We start from the raw sequence: 21,100 nt of genomic DNA, 5'->3' as shown, positions 1-21,100 counted from the left end.
CCCAAACTAGAGGAACAGTACCTCATCTTCTGATTTAGGCACCTTACAGCCTTCTGGACTTAACATTGAGGTCAACAACTTCAGACCATGAACTCTCTCCTCCATCCCCACCCCCTTTATTTCCCCCAATCCCCTTTCTTCTACATACACTTTTTACCCACTTGTTTTATTTTTATTCGTTTATCTGTAGTTTTATCCCCTTTCCCCTCCCCCAACCATTTCCTATCCTTTATTTTCCCCCCACCGCCGCCCCCTCCCCCTCCCCTACAAGGCCATCTGTCACTTGCTCCAGGGTGTTCTTTCACACAATGCTATCCTTGTTCTGTTATAATCACATTTTCATTTCTTATCTTTACGCCACTATTAGCATCTTTATTTAACACTAACCACTACAATTAACAATCCCTTTGTCCTCTTGCTCATGATATCTTTGTCAATCCCTCCTTTGTCCCCACCTATCGCTGGCCTTCTATCCAGCATCACCTGCCCCACCCCCCCTTAAACAGTATAAATTTCATCACATTTCCACTTCTCTTGCACTCTGAAGAAGGATCATAAGGAGTCGAAATATTAACTTTTTTTTTTCTCTCCACAGATGCTGTCAGACCTGCTGAGTTTTTCCAGCATTCTGCTTTTGTTTCTCATTTAAATATTTTAATGAGGGATGCATTCCTAAGCTTTTATCTCTATTCCAGGTTTAACACTGGCCAGCCAGGTTTCACAGGCCTTGGGAAATCCAACAGCTGGAAGGGAGGTGAGGTTTGCTGGTGGAAGAAGAAAGTGTCTTTCCAGCACTATTTGTGGCCCAGGAGGAGCAGGGGCATTGTCTCTTGTTCCTCAAAAGCTACCCTGTTGACCTCCCCAATGGCTGGGCCACACCCTCCCTGCCCTCACAGTCAGAACCTACAACCCCATGATTCAATGCACTCCTGATGTCCCCCACATCCTGCCATTTGTGCCCCCATCCCATGATCCTCTCTTTGCATCTTGATCTTCTCCAGGTCTCACCTCCCCTGCCCACCCCACACCCATGATCACCCCCCACTCCCCACACTGATTTTTCTTTGCATCTATCCCCCACGCTCCTCTCTGGCTTATGATCTTGCAAGGCCCTCCCAATGATGTCTTTTCTGAAGCCTCAGTCTCTCTCCTGGTCCTGAGAGCCCCAACTGCAGCCTCGTGCCACATGCCTGCCTTCTTAACAGCCAGCCAGCCTTTTAATCTGGCTGGCTGCAACCAGGAAATAGATTCTAAAGATAGTAATCAGGTCCTCCCATTAAAAATTTGGCAGAACCAGAGGGAAACCAATTCTTCCAGATTTCCCAATCACAAAACCTGCAACCACTCCACTGGCCCCATCACCCTCTTTGCTTCCCTGTAAATAGCTTCCAGCTCTCTCTCCCTCTGCTATTTTTGAGTCAGTTGCTCAGAGTTGCATATGGTACATGCTGACTTACCCTCCAGTTTTCCTTTTACTCCATGCCAAATCACCTAGTATTTATTTGGCAACTGGATTGAAATCCAGATTGAAATTCACCAGTGTGACAAATACATGCCACAGCATCTTTGTCTACAACTGTCAGTGACATCATTCACATACCTCCACCTCCTGGAGTGCCAGTATTTGCACTCCACAGTCATTTCCCATCTCCACCAAGTCCATCTCAAATGGGTCCATGAGGATGACTATCTTCAAGCCTGGAGTCTCCTTCCTCTCCACATTCTTCAAAAGAATTTTTGCTTTTTCTACCTTGTCACAGATAACTGTGGAAATCTCAGCTTAAAAAGAGTTGCATGCATTAGTGATGCATAGAGAAAAGTGAGAAATAAAAGACTTTGAAGACACAAATAACTCATGAAATTGGTAACTCTTTCTGCACTGTCCCCACCCCCAAAAAACCACAAGTGAAGTAGAAATTGTGCTGGGGAACAGGGGTATTGTTCCACTTACATATTAGCATTTGTAAAGAGTGTTTTTTTCAAAAAAGCATGCTTTTGGGACTGAAGAGACTAGGAAGAGTTCACTTATGTAATTGTTATATTTATCCACAAGATTACAAAGAGGCCTAATTCTAATCAGAATCTCAGTTGTTACAGGCATTAGAGATTATTTTTAAGGTAATGATATTCTGAGGAGCAAAATTCTATTAGCAAAATAATTGTCACAGCAATACATGCCTAGTTTAAGAATGATTATTAATACAGTTCCATTATTATTTGTAGCCTGTTTAATATAAGCACTAATTACACATGTTAAATGTCATGAAAAATTGTTTGGGAAACATTGAGTCAGAATGCATCATTTTCATTTTAATGATGATTTGCTTCATTGAGTTATGTTTAAAGTCCATGAGAAATCGTTTGCCAAAATACTTTCATGCAGACAGCATCTTTTAAAATGTAAAGCAAAAAATGGTGAAATAAAATGATTTTCAGAAAATACACTAATTTGTATTGGGAGTGGGAGAGGAAATAAAGTACATTATTTGAATATAATTTTCCTGCTAAGTGTGTTCAGCTACTGGGAAATATATAACCAGTTGAACTGCTGTGGATCAGAATCCTGTGGCCCTGACAGATTAGTACAGGCATCTTAGACTGGAGGTTGGACTCTGAAAGAAAGGTATTCAAGTGGAGACCTATAGGGGGGAAAATTCAACTTTGGCATGGATGCAAAATGTGTGGTAGTGCCGTTCTACCTCCATGTCGCAGTCTAGCTTTAACCCCAGTATCTTGGAATGTGGCTTTCTCCTCATATTGCATCCATGTACTTGAGGTACAAGTTTTTGGTCCAGAAAGAATGGTATAGTATTAATTTAAAAGTGACAAAAGACATCCTAAAGCAAGAGCCTCTTCTGAACATTTGTATTTGTAAAATCAATGAAACATTTTCAGATTTACTGACAAAGCAGGGATACTACTATACTGGGGAGAGAATGTTAATCATTTGCTTCTGAAAAACCAACTCAAATTTTCAACAATATATTAAGCCCCACTGATGCAACAACATTTGATGGTCCCAAAGATGTGTATGTGACATGAATAAATAGAACTATAGAAAAGTTACGGTGCAGAAAGAGGCCATTCAGCCCACTGTGTTTGCGCCAGTAAAAAAAGAGAAACTAGCCACTCATTTTAATCCCACTTTCTAACACAGCTTTGCAAGTTACAGCACTTCAAATACAGATCCAGGTACCTGTCAAATGAGTTGAGCTTTTCAGCCTCGACCACTAATTCAGGCAGTGAATTCCAGATGCCCATCACCCTCAAGGTGAAAACGTTTTTCCTCATTCAACCTCTAATCCTTATAGTAATCACCTTAAGCCTATGACCCCTGGTAATAGGCCCATCAGCTGGGGGAAAAGTCCTTCGTCTACACTACCTAGGCCCCTCAATTAGGTCACCTCTTAGCCCCCACTGTTCTAAGGAAAACAATCCTAACCTACCTAATCTCTCTTCACAGTTGCAATTTTCAAGCCCTGGCAACATTCTTTTAAATCTCCTCTGCACTTTCTCCAGAGCAATTATGTCCTTTGTGTAATGTGGTGACCAGAACAGTGCACAAAATTCCAGCATTTTACACAGTTCCATCACTACATCCCTGCTTTTGAATTCAATACCTCGCCCAATAAAGGAAAGCATTCCATATGCTTTCTTGACCACCTTGTCCACCTGTCCTGCCACCTTCAAGGGCCTGCACTCCAAGGTCTCACTTCCTCAACCCCTCAGGTAACTTCCCATTTATTGAGTATTTCCTTGCTTTGTTTGCCCTCCTGCATTACCTTTGACTTTTCTTGATCAAATTTAATTTGCCACTTCTATACCCACTGAACCAAACCATTGATATCATTCTGGATTTGACAACTATCCTCATCACTATCAACTACACAGCCAATTTTTGTGTCATCTGCAAATGTCCCAATCATGCCTCTCACATTCAAGTCTAAATCATTAATATATACAACAAACAGGAAGGACCCCAACACTGAGCCCTGTGGAACACCACTAGAAAGAGTTTTCCATTTGCAACATATATTGACCATTTTTTTCTTCTTAATCATTCATGGGACGTAGGCCTCGCTGGCAGGGCCAGCATTCATTGCCCATCCCTAGCTGCCCTTGAGAAAGTGGTGGTGAGCTGCCTTCTTGAACCGCTGCGGTCCATGTGGTGTAGGCAGGGAGTTCCAGGATTTTTGACCCAGCAACCGTGAAGGAACAGTGATATATTTCCAAGTCAGGATGGTGAGTGATTTGGAAGGGAACTTCTAGGTGATGGTGACCCATCTGTTTGCTGCCCTCGTCCGTCTAGATGGTAGTGGTCATAGGTTTGGAAGGTGCTGTCGAAGGAGCCTTTGTTTCCTATCACTCAGCTAATTTTGCCTGCCCCTGTATCCAATGAGATCTCACTTCCCTGACCAGTCTGCCATGTGGGACACCTTGTCAAATGCCTTACTGAAATCCATGTAGACAACATCCACTGCATTACCCTCATCAATCCTCCTTGTTATTCATTTAATAGAATTTGAGGAAGTAAGACACGATCTTCCCCTAACAAAACCATGCTGACTATCCCTGATCAATCCGTGCCCAAATGACAGTTTATCCTGTCTCTCAGGGTTGTTTCCAATAATTTGCTCACCACCAAAGTCAGGATTGACTGGCCTATAATTTTCTGGCCTATTCCTCACACCCTTTTTAAGGAATTCATCCATGAAGTCATTTTTGTCTCAGTCAGGGTGAGAGTACTTTAATTTCTTTTACAATTCATTCATTTTTTAACGCCACCTCTGATCAGAAAAGTCAAAATAAAAATCAAATATTATCTCTCTTATTTCTGGTTAATTTATAAAATACACACTTGTGATGGTTTATGGAAATAGGTCAATTATTCCCCACCCCCCAGCCATAAATCAACTGGCTTTCATTGGATATTTCCTGCTAGTCATAGGCCAGGATTTCACAGCCTGCGTGCGGGGGCGGGCCCAACACAGTGGCATGTAAAATGATGCGCGATGATGGCGGGTGTGCGTCCCGATGTCATCGCGCTGTCTCGCAATGTTTTGTTCGGTGGGCTTGCCCTGGAGTCAGCTGTGCACCCACTGATAATTAAAAGGCCTAACAAGGCCATGAAGGAACTAAGTAATTTCAAATTTACACTGCCCGTCTGACCCAACGGTTGGTGGGCAGGCAAAAGGGCCAAGCGGCCTTTACGTTTCTTAGGAAATCTCATCCACGGCTGGGATGAGGTTTCCTAGAACTTTTACAAATTGAATAAAAAAACTCTTATTGAAAAATAAAAACATGCCCCATCTCATGTGACTATTCTCATGTGACAGTCACATGAGGGGCGTTTCATTAAATTTATATTGCATGTATTTATTTTCTTCAAAAGTGCTTCAATTTCCACGAGGCAGCTCCATGCCTCGGAGATTGAAGCACTCTTTTGTGCGCGAAAGAGCACTGGACTCGACTCTCCCTCCTCCCCCCATCGCCTGCACAGGTAGCGCTCACGCTACCGCTCGGCTATTATGCTGGGAGGACTTTAATTGGCCTGTCTGCATAAAATGGCGGCGCAGAACCGATCGCGGGCGGCATTCAGCTCCGCGACCACTCCGGCCATTGGAAAAATTCAGGCCATGATTTAGTAATAGGAGGTTTGGACCTCAAGTTTGTTACTTTTAATTCCTTGAATTTAAGAATCCTTTGATTTCACCTTTTTGACATTTAAATTTAATAAGTGGTACTTATTATTGAGAAGTAGGTAATTTCTTTTACCTGTGTTAATTATGTAGCGAATGGCTTCAGGTCCGAGTGTGTCATAAAGTGGTACTATCACCATGGAGTAAGTATAGCATGCCAGCTCAGCAATAATCCACTGGTAGGAAGTTGCAATTATGAAAATACAAAAATAAACAACAAAAAAAAACTTCATGCATACAAATAAACACCACAAAAGTTTTTTTTTTTAAAAAGCACTTCTGAATACATGTTATAACTCTCTTACCTCAGGTCTGTTTTGTGCAAAAACACCAATGAACTGGTCTGGTGATGACCTGCAGTTTTTTTGGAGCAGTCCAGATCCTAAGTCCTCAGCTCGAGTTGTGACCTATGAGAAAAACAATATTGGTCATGCCCCATTTGTTTTCAGACCGCAACCAATGAAACGAAAATGAATAGAGTTACCCTGTAACCAATGCCCCTTTAAGTTAAGTTTTTGCATCTGTTGGTACCACAATAAATGATGCAATCCTAATGCAATCAGAAGCATCAAAACCCTCAGAAGGAAGTGGCTTCCCTGGTGCCTCCAATGAGAAAGCTAAACAAGAGGTGTATGTGTGCAATTGTTTAATTGCTGTTGAAACTGTGTAGATTCAGTACTAGCTGATTTAAGTCCTAAAGCTACTTCTACTAGAAGCAGTGCTGGAACATTAAAGCAACAGTAGGCGGCCATGCTGTGTAGTATAGCTACACATTCTTAAATGTCTAACACCATATCATGGACTGACCACGTCAACCATGAACACTGCACAAACAATGGGGAAAAGCAATTGGACCTCATCATAAATAGGTCATTGTTATTATATACTATTAAAATTGAAGCTCAGAACTTAGAAATAAATGAAAGCTAATTTTTTGGTTTAATATAATCTTTAATCTTATTTTATGATCTCATTACAACATCGGTCCAAAGATGGACAAAAGAGCTGAATTTGAGAAGTGCAGTAAGAGTAACTGGCCTTGTCATCAAGACAGCATTTGACTGAGTGTAGAATTAAAGGCTCTTAGTAAAATTGAAGTCAATGGGAATTAGGGGGAAAACTCTGCAATGGCTGAACACAATCACTATCCATGTGTTGAGTATTGTTATTGAGGCAAAACATTGCAGCATTAGGGCATTACTGCAGGAGCCCATCAGGCCAACATCCTGGTCCCAAACATCTTCAGCTGCTTCATCAATGACTGTCAGTCCAAATAAGGTCAGAAGTGGGGATGTTTGCTGATAATTGCACAATGTTCAGTTCCGTTCATAGTCACGACTCCTAAAATAACGAAGCAGCTGTGCAGCAAGGCCTAAACAACATTCAGCTTGGCCTAATAAGTGGCAAGTAACAGGCAATGACCATCTCCAACAAGAGAGAATCTAAGCAATCCCCTTTCAGTGGCACTAACGCAAATGAATCCCCCGCCAACATCATCCTGGGGGTTACCATCGATTAGGAACTGAACGTGACCAGCCATTTAAATACTGTGGCTGCAAGGTCAGAAGCTGGGAAATCTGTGGTGAATAACTCACATCCTGGCTCCCCAAAGCCTGCCGCCACCATCTACAAGTCAGAAGTGTGATGGAATACTCTCCACTTGCCTGGATGAGTTCCAACAACACTCAAGAAGCTTGATACCATCCAGGACTAAGGAGCCCATTTGATTGGCACCTCATCTGCCACCTTAAACATGGCACACATGGCTGCGGTCTGTGCCATTTACAAGATGCACCATAGCACCTCAACAAGACTCCTTCAACAGCACCTTCCAAACTTGTGGCCTCTACCACCTAGAAGAGCAAAGGCAACAGGTGCAAGTGAACACGGTCACGTCTAATTTCCCCTCCAAGACATGCACTATCCCGACTTAAATATATCGCAGTTCCTTCATATCTGGGTCAAAATCTTGACACTCCATTCCTATTGGCACAGTTGATGTACCTACACCATTGACTGCAACAATTCAAGAAGGTGGCTCACCACAACCTTCTCAAAGGCAATTAGGAATAGGCAATAAATGCTGGCCTAGCCAGCGATGCCTACGTCGTTTGAATAAAGAAAAAAAATCAAGAAATTAAACATTATTATTATGAGGTACTAATGAATGCATGAACAAGATTTCATCTGTTGGTTCTTTCAAATTTGTTCTCACCTCTTTATAAGAAAGCCATTGATAGGGGTGTTTGGGTTTTCTGAATCCTAAGCAAGGTCCGTCACCTAAACAGAAAAGCAACACTCAATTATTTCATTCTCTACTTCATAATATTAATATTGCCTGTAACATTAACCTCATTAATAACACTGACAAGTAAACTGCTGTAAAAGGAGATTTCTGGATAGCAGAGGTTTTTTTTTGGAAAAACATTTACTCGTGATTTCCCTTGTGCCAGTAAAATAACTTCAGCAACAGTCAAAAAAAAATACTATTTTCTTTACCTATTGCAGGTGTATTTCAATAGATAAAATTTGCTTCCTCGCATTCTATACATGTAAAATAACACATTCCTGCAAGTGATTTAGGACAGTGACTCTTCCTATTCACAGCCCACATATTCAGATTATGGGTTCTCTAATTAATGGCAAAGAAAAATTAACGTGAGAATACACTATTTTATATCTTTGTGCCTTTACCAAAAAAACTTCTCCAATTAAACTTAGCCTTGCCAAAAATATGTTTAAATACAGGACCTTTATTCATAATATCTTTTACAAAACTGAATTATAGTAATATTTTCAGAAGTTTATACCCACAATTGTTGCTTTAAGTATAAATAAACAAAAAAGAATTCAACAAGAGATATTTAGATTTTATTACAAAAAACAGAACTGTATTCCCAATGTTCTATTATACTGACAGGTAGTGTATAAGCTTTCTGACTTTGGATTGAATTTTCCAGGCCCTTCGGGGAGGGGTTGAGAGGTGAGAGGGCTGGCCAAATGGTGGGGAATGGCACAGGATAGGAACCCGATGTCTTTGTGTGGTCATGCCATATTACCAGCATCACTGAGCCACTTAAGTGGCCAATTAATGACTACTTCATGCCTCTACTGGCACTTTGACAGTATTGGGAAGGCCCACTACCACATGAGGAGACCATCAGGTGAAATCTGGTGACCTTCTAACAGGTTCCAGAGGAGTGGCCCTCCTTTATGGCCACTCCAGGGTCCCCGGCGGGAATCCCGGTGGTAAGAGCATACCAGTGCTTAACACCACCAACCAACACCCCAATCACTGGGTCCTGCCTGCCCGTCCTCGAGGTCCCCCAATTCCCCAACTCTCCTGTCTTTCACCACACCCCACCATTAAGGCAGCTCCTCTCTGGAGCTGCAGTCTCAGCACTTGTCAACTGCAGAGGCTCCTGGCCCACAGATTGGGCTGGCAGCTCCCAAGGGTGGGCCACCACCCTTAATTGGATGGTAATTCTGGCAGTAAGCTCTTAATTGGCCACCACTTCCACTATGCCACCCAAGGTCCTACTGCTGGCCAAAGTGAGGTTGCCTCTCGCTTTAGGTGCTGGCAATGGGGTTCACCATTACCAGTAAAATACAGCCCTTTGTGTTTCCAGCGGGAATCTCAACTTCCAGAAACACTTTAAGAAATCTGGATGAATGCAAATGGTGTCTATGCACACATCTTTTACTCTGCTTTAATTATGTTTAACATTATTGGTACTTGTTAAAGTAATGGAGACATTAACTGTGTAACCTGATTACTTTGGCATAATTACATGTTCAGGTCAGTTCAGCATACTTTTATCAGATTTCCTCAAAAGCACATTGAAAGAATGATACACCACATACGTTAAAAATAATGTATGGGTAGGAGTAATTGGGATGGTAGAGTGCTTGTGAAGTTTTAGTTTATACCATACTCCAGTTCGTGCTAATTTATGAGGTGACTTGCAAGAGCTCAAGATTAGGAATAGTTAGAAGAAAGGGTTAACGATAAGGCAAATACAGTTGGGAGGCTGTTGCCCTGGGAGTCTTCAACATTAACCCCAGACCCAAGAAGTCTCATGGCATCAGGTCAAACATGGGCAAGGAAACCTCCTGCTGCCCCACCCCCCCAGCTGATGAATCAGTACTCTGCCTGTTGAACACACTTGGAGGAAGCACTGAGGGTGGCAAGGGCACAGAATGTATTCTGGGTGGGCAATTTCAATGTCCATTATTAAGAGTGGCTCGATGACACCATTATTGACAGAGCTGGCCATGTCCTGAACATCATATTGGCCAATCCAGCCAATTACTGCTTCATCAGTTCCTCTCAGTCAGCGAAGTGATAGAAGCTGTCATCGACAGTGCTTTCAAGCAACCTTTGCAGTGATAACTTGCTCACTGATGCTCGGTTTGGATTCCACCAGGGACACTAGGCGCCTGGCCTCATTACAACCTTGACCGAAACATGGACAAAAAAGCTGAACTCCAGAGGAGAGAATGACTGCCCTTGACATCAAGGCAGCATTTGACCGAGTGTAGCAACAAGCAGCCTTGACTGTCGAAATTGAAGTCGATGAGAATCATGTAGAAAATTCTCCACTGATGAGAGTCATACCTTGTACAAAGGAAGATGGAGGTCAATCATCTCAGTCCTAGGACATTGCTGCAGAAGTTCCTCAGGATAATGTCCTGTGCCCAACTATCTTGCGCTGCTTCAATGACCTTCTCTCCATTATAGGGTCAGAAGCGGGGATGTTTGCTGATCATTGTGCAATCTTCAGCACCATTCACACCTCCTCAGATACTGACTCAGTACATGCCCTTATGCAGCATTCAGGCTTGGGCTGATAAATGGCAAGTAACATTTGACCACACAATTACAAGCAATGGCCATCTCCAACAGGAGAAAATTTAACCACTTTCTGCTGACATTCAATAGCATTACCATCACCAAATCCCCCAGTACTAACATCCTGAGGGTTTTCATAGACCAAAAACTGAACTGTTCTAGTCATATAAATACTGTGGCTACAAGAGCAGGTCAGAGGCTGGGAATTCTGTAATGAATAATTGTCCCCCCTGACTCCCCAAGCCTCTCCATGATCTACAAGGCATAAGTCAGGATTGTGATGGAACACTCTCCACTTGCCCAAATGAGTGTGGCTCCAATAACACCCAAGAGACTTGACATCATGCACAACAAAGCAATCTGCTTGATCAGCATCCCACCCATCACCACCTACATCCCTCCACCACTGATGCAGTGTACCATCTACATGATGCACTACAGCAACTCACCAAGGCTCCTTCTACAGCACCTTCCAAACGCATAACCTCTGCCATTTAAAAGGACAAGAGCAACAGATGCATGGGAGCACCACCACCTGGAAGTTCCCCTCCAAGCCATACACCATCCTGACTTGGAAAGATACCGCCATTCCTTCACTGTCACTGGACCAAAATCCTGGAACTCTCTTAACTGTGGATGCACCAACAACAGATGGACTGCAGTGGTTCAAGGCAGCAATTCAGCACCACCTTCTCAAGGCCAATTAGAGATGGGCAAACGTTGGCCTAGCCTGCAAACCCACATCCCATGAAAGACGACAAAATAGTAAAAGATAATTTCTATTAGTTGAATAAATGGTAGAAACTTAATGTATAAAAAAAGGGAGGAATGTTAGAAAAAAAATGTCTTTGCATGTGTTTAGAATATAGAATTTTAAATCATGAACCAATTGTTGAGGCAGAATCCATGGGTGGAATTTTACAGCTCCTCCTGTCAGTGGGATTTTCCAGACCCACTTAAGTCAATGGGCTGTTGAACAGCTTGCTGCATATTACAGCCCTACCCCCCAGCTGCGAAGAGGCCATAAATTTCACCCCATAAATTCTTTTAAACAGAATTTAATGGTTGTTTGAGAGAGACATTGCAGCGAATAGAAACGGAGCATTAGAATTGGATTAGAGTAAATTGGTCATGTGGAGAAAAATATTGGTGCAGACTTGATGGACTAAATGGTCTGTTTCAGTGCTATGATTCAATAATGCTGTAAGGTAGGCACTCCTCTTCTGCCCAAATCTGTGTTAATGATGCTCGCCCCTCAAAATGGACCAAACAGTACTCTGCCAGGCAGCCACCCAAAAACCACAGAGATAAAAGATATAAAAACAGAAAATGCTGGAAAAACTCAGCAGGTCTGGCAGCATCTGTGGAGGGAGAAACAGAGTTAACATTTCAAGTCTGTATGACTTTTTGTCAGAGCTAAATAAAAAAGAGCAGATAACAGATACCCGAGTGTATTTAATATATTAAATTAGTAGATTTTCCATGGTGTTATTCACAGTAAGTTGTAGGATGCAGGGTTTTGTGATGAAAGAGCATTATACCATGAAAACTTCATTTTAATCAATAGCATATCAGTGCTGGCACTCTGCCTCTCTCAACCTCCCCAGAAGTCAAGGAAGTTCCCAGCTGGTTACAGTAGCAACTGTTCATATGATAGGCATGTGCTTTTGCCTTTTACCAGTAATTTAATCTCAACTTTAATTTTATAACTGTATCAGAGCAGAACACTTGCCAACTACCTTCTGTCCAACTCAAAAACTAGCTGGAAACCTATTGCAAACAGAAAAATGGCAGAATGTGCTCCATTAAAACTGGATTTGCCACTGACTCCTTCTGTTTCTTGTTCATTTGATTGTCTCTGCTCTTCTGTATGTTTGTATCTCACATAGTTTACATCCTCCTCTCTATAAGTATGTTGTTCTTTCACTAAATGCGTACAAAAGAGAGCACAGGGGATAAATTTCTGCACGTAGTGGTGCTGTTGAGTCTTACATCGATTCGCTGGGAGCAGGCAGCACTACCTGCAAGACAGTGGACAGTTACCATTGATATTACTGAAGAACAGCATGGGCCAAGGAAACAAGAGATCCTTAGATGGTGTTACGCAAATGAACATTTCCCTGCCCACCCACCACTCCCAAGAGTGTTACATAGTGTAGTCCAATCAATCCAGAAGACTCCTGCCATCATATTTGCAGGGGTTTTGTAGGAATGTCAGAAACTTCACCGGAACTCAGATGTGCTGGGTCCTGACCTTACACAGAGAAGTTTCAATTAACCTCATTGAGGTCAACACCTCTGCCTCCCCATGGATATTCCAGAACTGTACATTCCACATGTGGACTGACAAAGGTTCTACATTGCAGCAACATTACTTCCTTCTAAATATTTATCCCTCAAACAATATCACAAAATAACACCATGTATACTCGAGTAATAGCTGATCTCGTGTAAAAGTTGATTGCCCACATTTTAGCCAAAAATCTTTAATTTTTCATATATCTCATGTATAAGTTGACTCAAGTTTGAGGGATAATAGAATGTGATTTTTGATGATGTTTTATGGTATACAATGCTACATCAAAAAAGAGTGTAAACACAAGTTACTACCAGTAAAGTATAATTTCCTGATGTTATAGTCATACTATCAAAGCTATTAGATTACGTACACTTTAATCACAATATCCTCTGATACCACACTGCATATTACGTTTTATAAAGCTATCCAAGATGAGAAATACCATCCAGGGGCAGAATGCCAGCCAAACATGCTACCAGTGCTGCCAGGTCAAAAACTGCATTTCTGCTAATCCCACCCTCTAAACCAGGCAACTCTGTGATAAATAACCTGTTACTACCAGTAATTTTACTTTCCTAATATTATGGTCATATCTACTAATTCTTTTGGATTATGTACATTTTCTTTTGCTACAAGAGATGAAGGGAGAGGATGACATTACAATTGACGTAAAGTAAAAACTGTTAGAGTTGTCCCTCCAACATGCTGGATTTCAACTCTGAAAATATTTCTCGGGTATGGACTTCACCCAAAGGTGTTGAAAGAAGTGATGAGTGAGATAGTTGATGCACTGGTTTTAATTTTCCAAAATTCCCTAGATTTGGGGAGGTTCCATTAGATTGGAAAATAGCAAATATAACTCCTTTATTCAAAAAGGGAGGGAGACAGAAAGCAGGAAACTATAGGCAAGTTAGACTATCAGCCAAAGGGAAAATGCTAGAAGCTATTATTAAAGATGTTATAGTAGGGCACTTAGAAAAATTCAAGGCAATCAGGCAGAGTCAACATGGTTTTGTGAAAGAGAAATCACGTTTTAACCAATTTATTCGAGTTCTTTGAAGGAGTCACATGTGCGGTGGATAAAGTGGAACCCGTGGATGTACTGTACTTGGATTTCCAGAAGGCAATAAAGGTGCCACATCCAAGGTTATTGCAGAAAATAAAAGCTCATGGTGTAGGGGGTCACAAATTGGCATGGATAGAAGATTGGCTAGCCAACTGGCATAAATGGGTCATTTTCTGGTTAGCAGGATGTGACGAGTGGTGTGCCACAGGGATCAGCACTGGGGCCTCAACTCTAAACAATTTATATAAATGACTTGGATGAAGGGACCGAGGAAATGGTGACTAAATTTGCTGACGACACAAAGATAAGTAGGAAAGTAAATTGTGAAGAGGACATAAGGAGGCTACAAGGTGACAGATAGGTTAAGTGAGTGGGCAAAGATCTGACAAATGGAGTATAATGTGGGCAAATGTGAATTGTTCATTTTGGCAGGAAGAATAAAAAAGAAGCTTATACCTAAATGGTAAAAGATTGCAGAGCTCTGAGATTCAAAGGGATCTGGATGTCCTAGTGCAAGAGTCACAAAAGGCTAGTATGCAGGTACAGCAGGTAATTAGGAAAGCTAATGGAATGTTATAATTTATTGTGAGGGGAATTGATTACAAAAGTAGGGAGGATATGCTTCAGTTGTATAGGTTACTGGTGACACCACATCTGGAGTATAGTGTATAGTACTGGTCTCCTTATTTAAAAGAAAGATGTAAATACATTAGAAACAGCTCACAGAAGGTTTACTAGACTAATATCAGGATTGAGTGGGTTGTCTTATGAGGAAAGGCTGGACAGGTTACACTTGTATCCACTGGAATTTAAAAGAGTAGAGGCGACTTAATTGAAACGTTTAAGATCTTGATGTTTACTCTTGCGGGAGTATCCTCTTGTGGGAGTATCCAGAACTAAGGGTCACTGTTTAAAAATAAGGGTCAATCATTTAAGACAGAGTTGAGGGGAATTTTTTTCCCCTGAGGGTTGAGTGTCTTTGGAACTCTCTTCCTCAAAAGGCAGTGGAAGCAGAGTCTTTTAATATTTTTAAGGCAGAGCTTGATAGGTTCTTGATTAACAAGGGGGTGAAAGGTTATTGGGGGTAGGCAGGAATGTGGGGTTGAGGTTACATTCAGGTCAGCCATGATCTTATTGAATGGTGGAGCAGGCTCGAGGGGCCAAGCGGCCTACCCCTGCTCCTAATTTGTATGTTCATATGTATAAGTCGACCCCCTTCCATGTACATACGAATTTGATCTTAAAAAAACTCATCGAGTATATATCGTAACACAGATGATCTAATTGTTCTCTCTATTGTTTATGGAGTCTTGCTATGTGCAATTTAGATGCTGCATTTCTTACATTGCAACAGTGACTACTCTTCAAAAGTTTTTAATTGGCCATAAAACACTTTGTGAAGTCCTGAGATCTTTAGGCATTATAATAATACAATTTCTTGCTTTCTTCGATTTACAGTCCATTCTTCTATTTATAGAACCGAATATCCCATTAGCTTTTTTCAGAGCAGACAGACATTTGGCCTGATGGTCTTGAAGAATCTACCGAGTATGAATTCCAGAATCCATTTTTGACAAAAAAAAGCCTGATATGGAAAACATACACTTCCTATAAATACATTTCTAAGACTTAATATATATATAATAATACAATGTCATATTACATTTATCATGTTTAATATTACTGGAGTTCATGATCTAACAAAATCTGGTATTACTGCTTAAATATCACATTCTACTTGGATGACATGGCATCCAAGTCCAGTTTTAAGTTAAATTTTAAGTGTTCAAATAACCATAGCATACCTGACCTATTTAGTTGAAGTTGAAGAATAACTCCAATTTCACTTTTGTCTTATTTTAGGATGTCAAAACCTTAGCCTAAATTTTCAGACCAGCTCCTTTCCCAACACCAAGAATGACTCATCAGGCCGTTTAAAAAAATGAATTGCACCAAAAAAAAGTACCACCAGCAGAAACTGTTCTGTTAATAGGGAATGAATGAGGCACTGTCGCTGGCTTTTCCATCACCAGTCTGGTGGACTGCCAGCCACTCCTGCTGCCAGGAATGCTTCCTTCCTCCAGTGTCATGTATTCTTGCTTGGAGCAGAATAGCACTGCAGAGAACAGGAGCACGGTGCCAACCCATTGTATTCTCATTCAGAGAGCCAATGCTGTGAAATTGAAAATAAAAATGCCCTAGGCTGAGATTAGTGTGACTTTATTTGGAACAAGGCTTCATTTTGTTAAAGGAAAATGTTTATTTTGAGGGTTGGGGAGGGGGAGGGGGGGGGAAAAGAGAGAAGATGGATGGATTCATTGGTATAGAAAGGGAGTAGATGTGTTTATGGGTAGATAAAGAAAACACCGTTAGTATTTCTGCTGGGTTCATTTCCAGATTAACTATTTTGGCCGGTGGGGCTTTTTAATGTTCACCTCACATAATATGGCTCAGAGCTAGGAGCTGGTTGTAGCCAGAGCTTAGCTGGATCACCTTGAGACAGCCTAAAATGCCCTTCAAAAGGCTTGCACTCAGTTGTTGAGGATGAAATTGCCAGTAATGCTGCTGATCACCCCACATGACTCATAAAGGATGATGGAAATCAACAAACGGAAGGATTTCAGCCCTCACACCCTCAGCTAGGCAGGAAACCCAGCATCCATTCCCCCCAAGGCACAGTTGTCCAACTTGTCAGTCTGAAACCTCGGTTATGATTGACGTTCTCTCCTGCTTGTCAGTGCAAAGAATAAGAAAGGGAAGTGCAAATAAGAGTAAAAGAACATGGAGAGAGAGAGAGAGAGAGACCAACAAATTCAAGTGGTGCAAAATTAATTAGGAATTAGAAGTGTTGTTTAATCATGATTCTGCCAAATATAAAGCGATAGCTAAATCCTACTACTTCTCTAAAAAAATTTTAAACACCTTAATTTGTGCTATTTGAAATTTATTTGATGGATTACTTCAGTAACGGCCTTCCAGTGTTAAAGAATTCTTCCAAATTCAAAATGAGGAATTGTTTTGGGATCCAGAAACTTGCCTGTTAGGTGTAATCCTCGTTGATATACTTCATACATGGTTTTTGCATCATCGTGGTAGTGTGTCATAAGCTGAGGGCTATCACCTAATACCGACCCACGAGCTTGGTCAGCACCCTAATGAAACAAAACATATTGCATTCATATGAACTTACATAAGTGAGTTTTGTACAGTTGAATCACGATAAACACGTCTAGTTTGTCAGCACCTTTTATTCTTGAATTAGGATTATGTTTAGATCAGTGTTTCTATCAAAGGGAGGGTTGGGAGACTTGCTCATTTCTGCACCAAGGCAGAAGGAGCTAGAAAAGAAGTATCAAAAGGACAGGGGAAAGTGGAAGGGGTGCTATCTAAGACTGGTAAAGTGCATAAAAGGCTAGTGTTACAGAAACAGAGGATATGTGAGGGCATGAAGAAGGTTGGGTGATGCAATGTCATCAAGGGATCAAAAAGTGAGGATACATGTTCTGAAAATTAACTCACTAATGCACAGAGAGCCAGTGCAACTAGGAAAGGATACTGATAATGAGATCACAGACATGTATGTGGCTGAAGACAAAGCATGTGGTGTTTTGAAGACTTGTAACATAGGGAGAGTGTTGAGGTGAGAAGAGACCATTCAACCAAATGTTACAGCATCAAGCCTCATGGTGATAAAATTTCAAAACCAAGATTGATTAAGGGTTCCAGAACCAAGTCAGGTAAATGGGGTTAAAAAAACAAATTACAATCTAACTGAATGATAGAACAGGCTCAGAAACTGAGTGGCCTACTCCTGTTCCTATGCACTCACCTCAAGTTGTCAAATATAGCTAGTTAATGCATTCACATCGAGGAACATTCACTATCTCAAAAAGGTTACAAATCAGGCTTCATTATAAAAGACAACAGTAAAGACTTACTCCAAAAAAATTCCACAATCAAAAGGAAGAGTTTTAAAATATGAATTCCAGCATCTTATTTGTTATATATACACATTTTTGGGGGTTAAGACACATATGTAGATACATCTTTAACTGTAATATGCTAGAAACCAACAACTCTTAAAATTGTTCTGCCTCATGTTTTCACGAAACAAATGAGAGAAAGTAATGACTGGTTTGAAGGCAGGATTACAATTAACCAAAACAAAAATAAAAATACCTGGGAAAACTCAGAAGGTCTGGCAGCATCTGCAGAGAGGAACATAGTTAACGTTTCGAGTCTGTATGACTCTTCAACAGAACAATTAATCAATCTGATTCTGATGTACTCCAGCCCCACATTTAAAATGAATGGCCAATGCTGACAACCTCTGGATGAAGCCAGTTTTTCTTTAAAATACTGATAAGCAAACTCGGTTAAAAAACTGATGCCAACTTGAAAAGCTGAAGACAGGAATGTATGAACCACACTGCTCAAAACTATATTTGTGTCCTCTCTGAAGGAAATTCTTTCTTTAGCAGGTGGATGTTCTTCACTGATATATCAGGAAAAAAAATTTTGCTGAGAAGAGACATGTTGAAGCTTTTCATCTTGCGTGCTTCAGCATACTTCCAAGAATACCAATATAGGGGGAAGACAACAATTTGTACTGTATGTGAAAGGTGATTAGTGAACAGGCTAGCAACGTCAATGTCCCACTTAAGAAGCCATAAATATTTACACTGCAGCACTACATCACGGCGATATAGGCCTGTCACCATTGCATGAATCGGTGTTCAATGAGCTTATAAACTCGGCAACTTGCGCAGTTCAGTTTTAATGACACCATATATGTCAAAATAGATGGTGTTGCCATGGGAGCCCCTCCAGGCCCAGCCCTCGCAAACATCTTTGTTGGGTTCAAGAAACGTGTCTTGATGGAATGACAAATAAACACCTATTACTCACATATTTCCAATGTGGATTATACGTTTACTATGTTTAAATACGCAGCTGCATGCACTAATTTCCTTACATATCTTCGTGGGCTCCATCCTGCCCTCAACTTCACCTTTGAAATGGAGCATATCAGATGAACTTCCCTTCCTTCAAGTTTTAGCTGAGGAATCTGCCAGGGCGTTCTCTATCACAGTCTACCACAAGCCTACCTTCATTGGTCAATATACGTGTTGGGATTCCTACAGTTGTACACACTATAAGATTGTTCTTAAATTGGCAACCTTGTAAATAGGGCCCCAGACATTTGCTCAGTATGCAAGCTTGATGTTGAAAGAGGGTGCAAAGGCATCCTGCAGGATAATGGCTACTCTGATCAAACCATTTTGCGCTGTATATCACGCAAACTCATGAACAGGCCTAAGGCCATCACTTTCAGTCCTGAAATATACCCAGTCTACCTCAGATTACCCTGGAAGAGCAAGGTACTTCAAAAATTTGAGGAGCAACAGGTGAAGCTAGCTGCTTCATGCTACTATTATGCAGTAGCAACAGGAATGGTATTTGCCACTAACAGGATGTTGCCTTCAAGACAAAAAGATTTCCTATCACACAAATGAGTAATGTGGTATATGAATTTCAGTGCCAGTGTGATGCTAGGTATGTAGGCCATACATCCCAAAGACTGACAGATTATATCAAATAGCACATCCCAGCTACTGCTCGCAACGGGCAAGGTACCCAACCAGCCTGTGCTTGCAAAGCTCAAAAACAGTGTCTAACATTAGATGTGATTGGACAACATTTACCAGACAATCCTCTGTGCTAAGAAGTACGCTGACGACCAATTTAAGATTGTGTCAATTGGGCTTGCAGTGTGATGCATTTGCATGCACTGGGAATGACATATGTTAATACACAGGGCTCTTTTTTTGCAAAGAACATATACACATATTGCATCTGTTTTAGCTAAATCAAAATAACTGACTCATTCCTCAGGGCAATGCCTTGACCAATCAGGTTCAAGCTGCCTGGTTTAAATTTCCAACAATGCTTGGCAGTTCAGTCACCATCACTGGTACATTCTCCATGGCAACGCCTCTACCAGAGTCAACTTGTCAAACAATCAGCACTCTGCACATACAGTATAAATTGTCGTCTTCCCCCTTTATTAGGATTCTTGCAAGTACCCTGACAAGTGCAAGATGAAAAGTTTTGACATGTCTCTTTTTTTCCAGCAATACTCAAGTTCTGTACTACCAAAGATTTGTTTGGAATATAAAGTCAAACAACCCAATGAGTTCACTCTCAGACAGCATTTTCAATGAATTTCTTTAAAGAAGATAAATTTAAATCTTTTAAAATGAATTCAGAATCATATGGTAATTTATTTTTGCTACCTTCATTATCATGTATATTTTAAAACAGGTTTTTTAAAAGACAGTTTTGCTTCATTCCCCCCATTGGAACATTCAATTCCACAAATCTTAGAAGTTGCTGACTTTGGACCATTCAAAGGAAAAACTCTTATTTGGAATGTTCATATGTTGAAATAAGAACAAAGCCAAAGACCTTCATTTTCTCAGAATTCACTTACTTGCTTTCTTTGCAATAAATTCTGTTCTTCCTTTAAAGTATGAATATTTTTTCTTTGCCTTTCTTCTGATGGCCATTTATTTTCACTGTTTGCTATCTCCTTCTCTTTCGCTGGTGTTCTTCAAAGATGTAGACAACAAATATAACTTTGTACACACTCTTTTAACAGTATTATTTCTTTCTTTGAGGCTGGTGCATACATATTCCTGGGATAGTGATGGGGGATATTCCACCAAAATATTTTGTATTTTACAGGGGAAAAAAAAATGTACATTCTGCTTAGTTTTACAAGAATTTTGTAACACGGTTGATCGATTGTTTTTTTGCACCTCAAAGACCACCTGTTTGAGAGGTTGGCCACTGTTAATTAAAACATTCTAAACTAACTTAATTCTCTTGTTGTCTCCCATATCCCCTTGGTCTGTTCCTTTGCATTTAGAGATGGCATGAACCATCTACCAGCTAGTTTTATTAACTTGTGCATTATCTGTAGAAAGATAAAATGAAGTCCTGCTTTTTAAAAAAATCATTTTATGGGATGTGGCCTTTGCTGTCTAGGCAGCATTTATTGCCCATCCCTAATTGCCTCGAGAGGGTAGTGGTAAGCTGCCTTCTTGAACAACTGCAGTCCCTGTGGTGTACACTCAGTGCTGTAAGCAAGGGTGTCCCCCCGCCAAGGGTTTTGACTCAGC

At 40.9% G+C, this 21,100-nt stretch overlaps 1 protein-coding gene across 4 annotated transcripts in view; it reads right to left on the bottom strand.

Annotated features, from left to right (window-relative positions):
* LOC121281108 (long-chain-fatty-acid--CoA ligase 6-like) overlaps positions 1-21,100 on the bottom strand; it is a 109,172-nt gene that overhangs the window by 61,955 nt on the left and 26,117 nt on the right. For all 4 annotated transcript variants that reach the window (XM_041193798.1, XM_041193796.1, XM_041193795.1 and 1 more), the window contains 5 exons: positions 16,954-17,068; positions 7,915-7,979; positions 6,005-6,106; positions 5,776-5,875; positions 1,601-1,779 (listed from right to left, as the gene is read on the bottom strand). In XM_041193798.1, coding sequence (XP_041049732.1) covers positions 1,601-1,779; positions 5,776-5,875; positions 6,005-6,106; positions 7,915-7,979; positions 16,954-17,068 — 561 coding nt within the window. The remainder of the gene's footprint in view (positions 1-1,600; positions 1,780-5,775; positions 5,876-6,004; positions 6,107-7,914; positions 7,980-16,953; positions 17,069-21,100) is intronic.

This window comes from Carcharodon carcharias, chromosome 8, assembly GCF_017639515.1.
Source record: "Carcharodon carcharias isolate sCarCar2 chromosome 8, sCarCar2.pri, whole genome shotgun sequence".
In the NCBI taxonomy this organism is placed as follows: domain Eukaryota; kingdom Metazoa; phylum Chordata; class Chondrichthyes; order Lamniformes; family Lamnidae; genus Carcharodon; species Carcharodon carcharias.
This window is presented reverse-complemented; position numbering and strand designations above follow the sequence as displayed.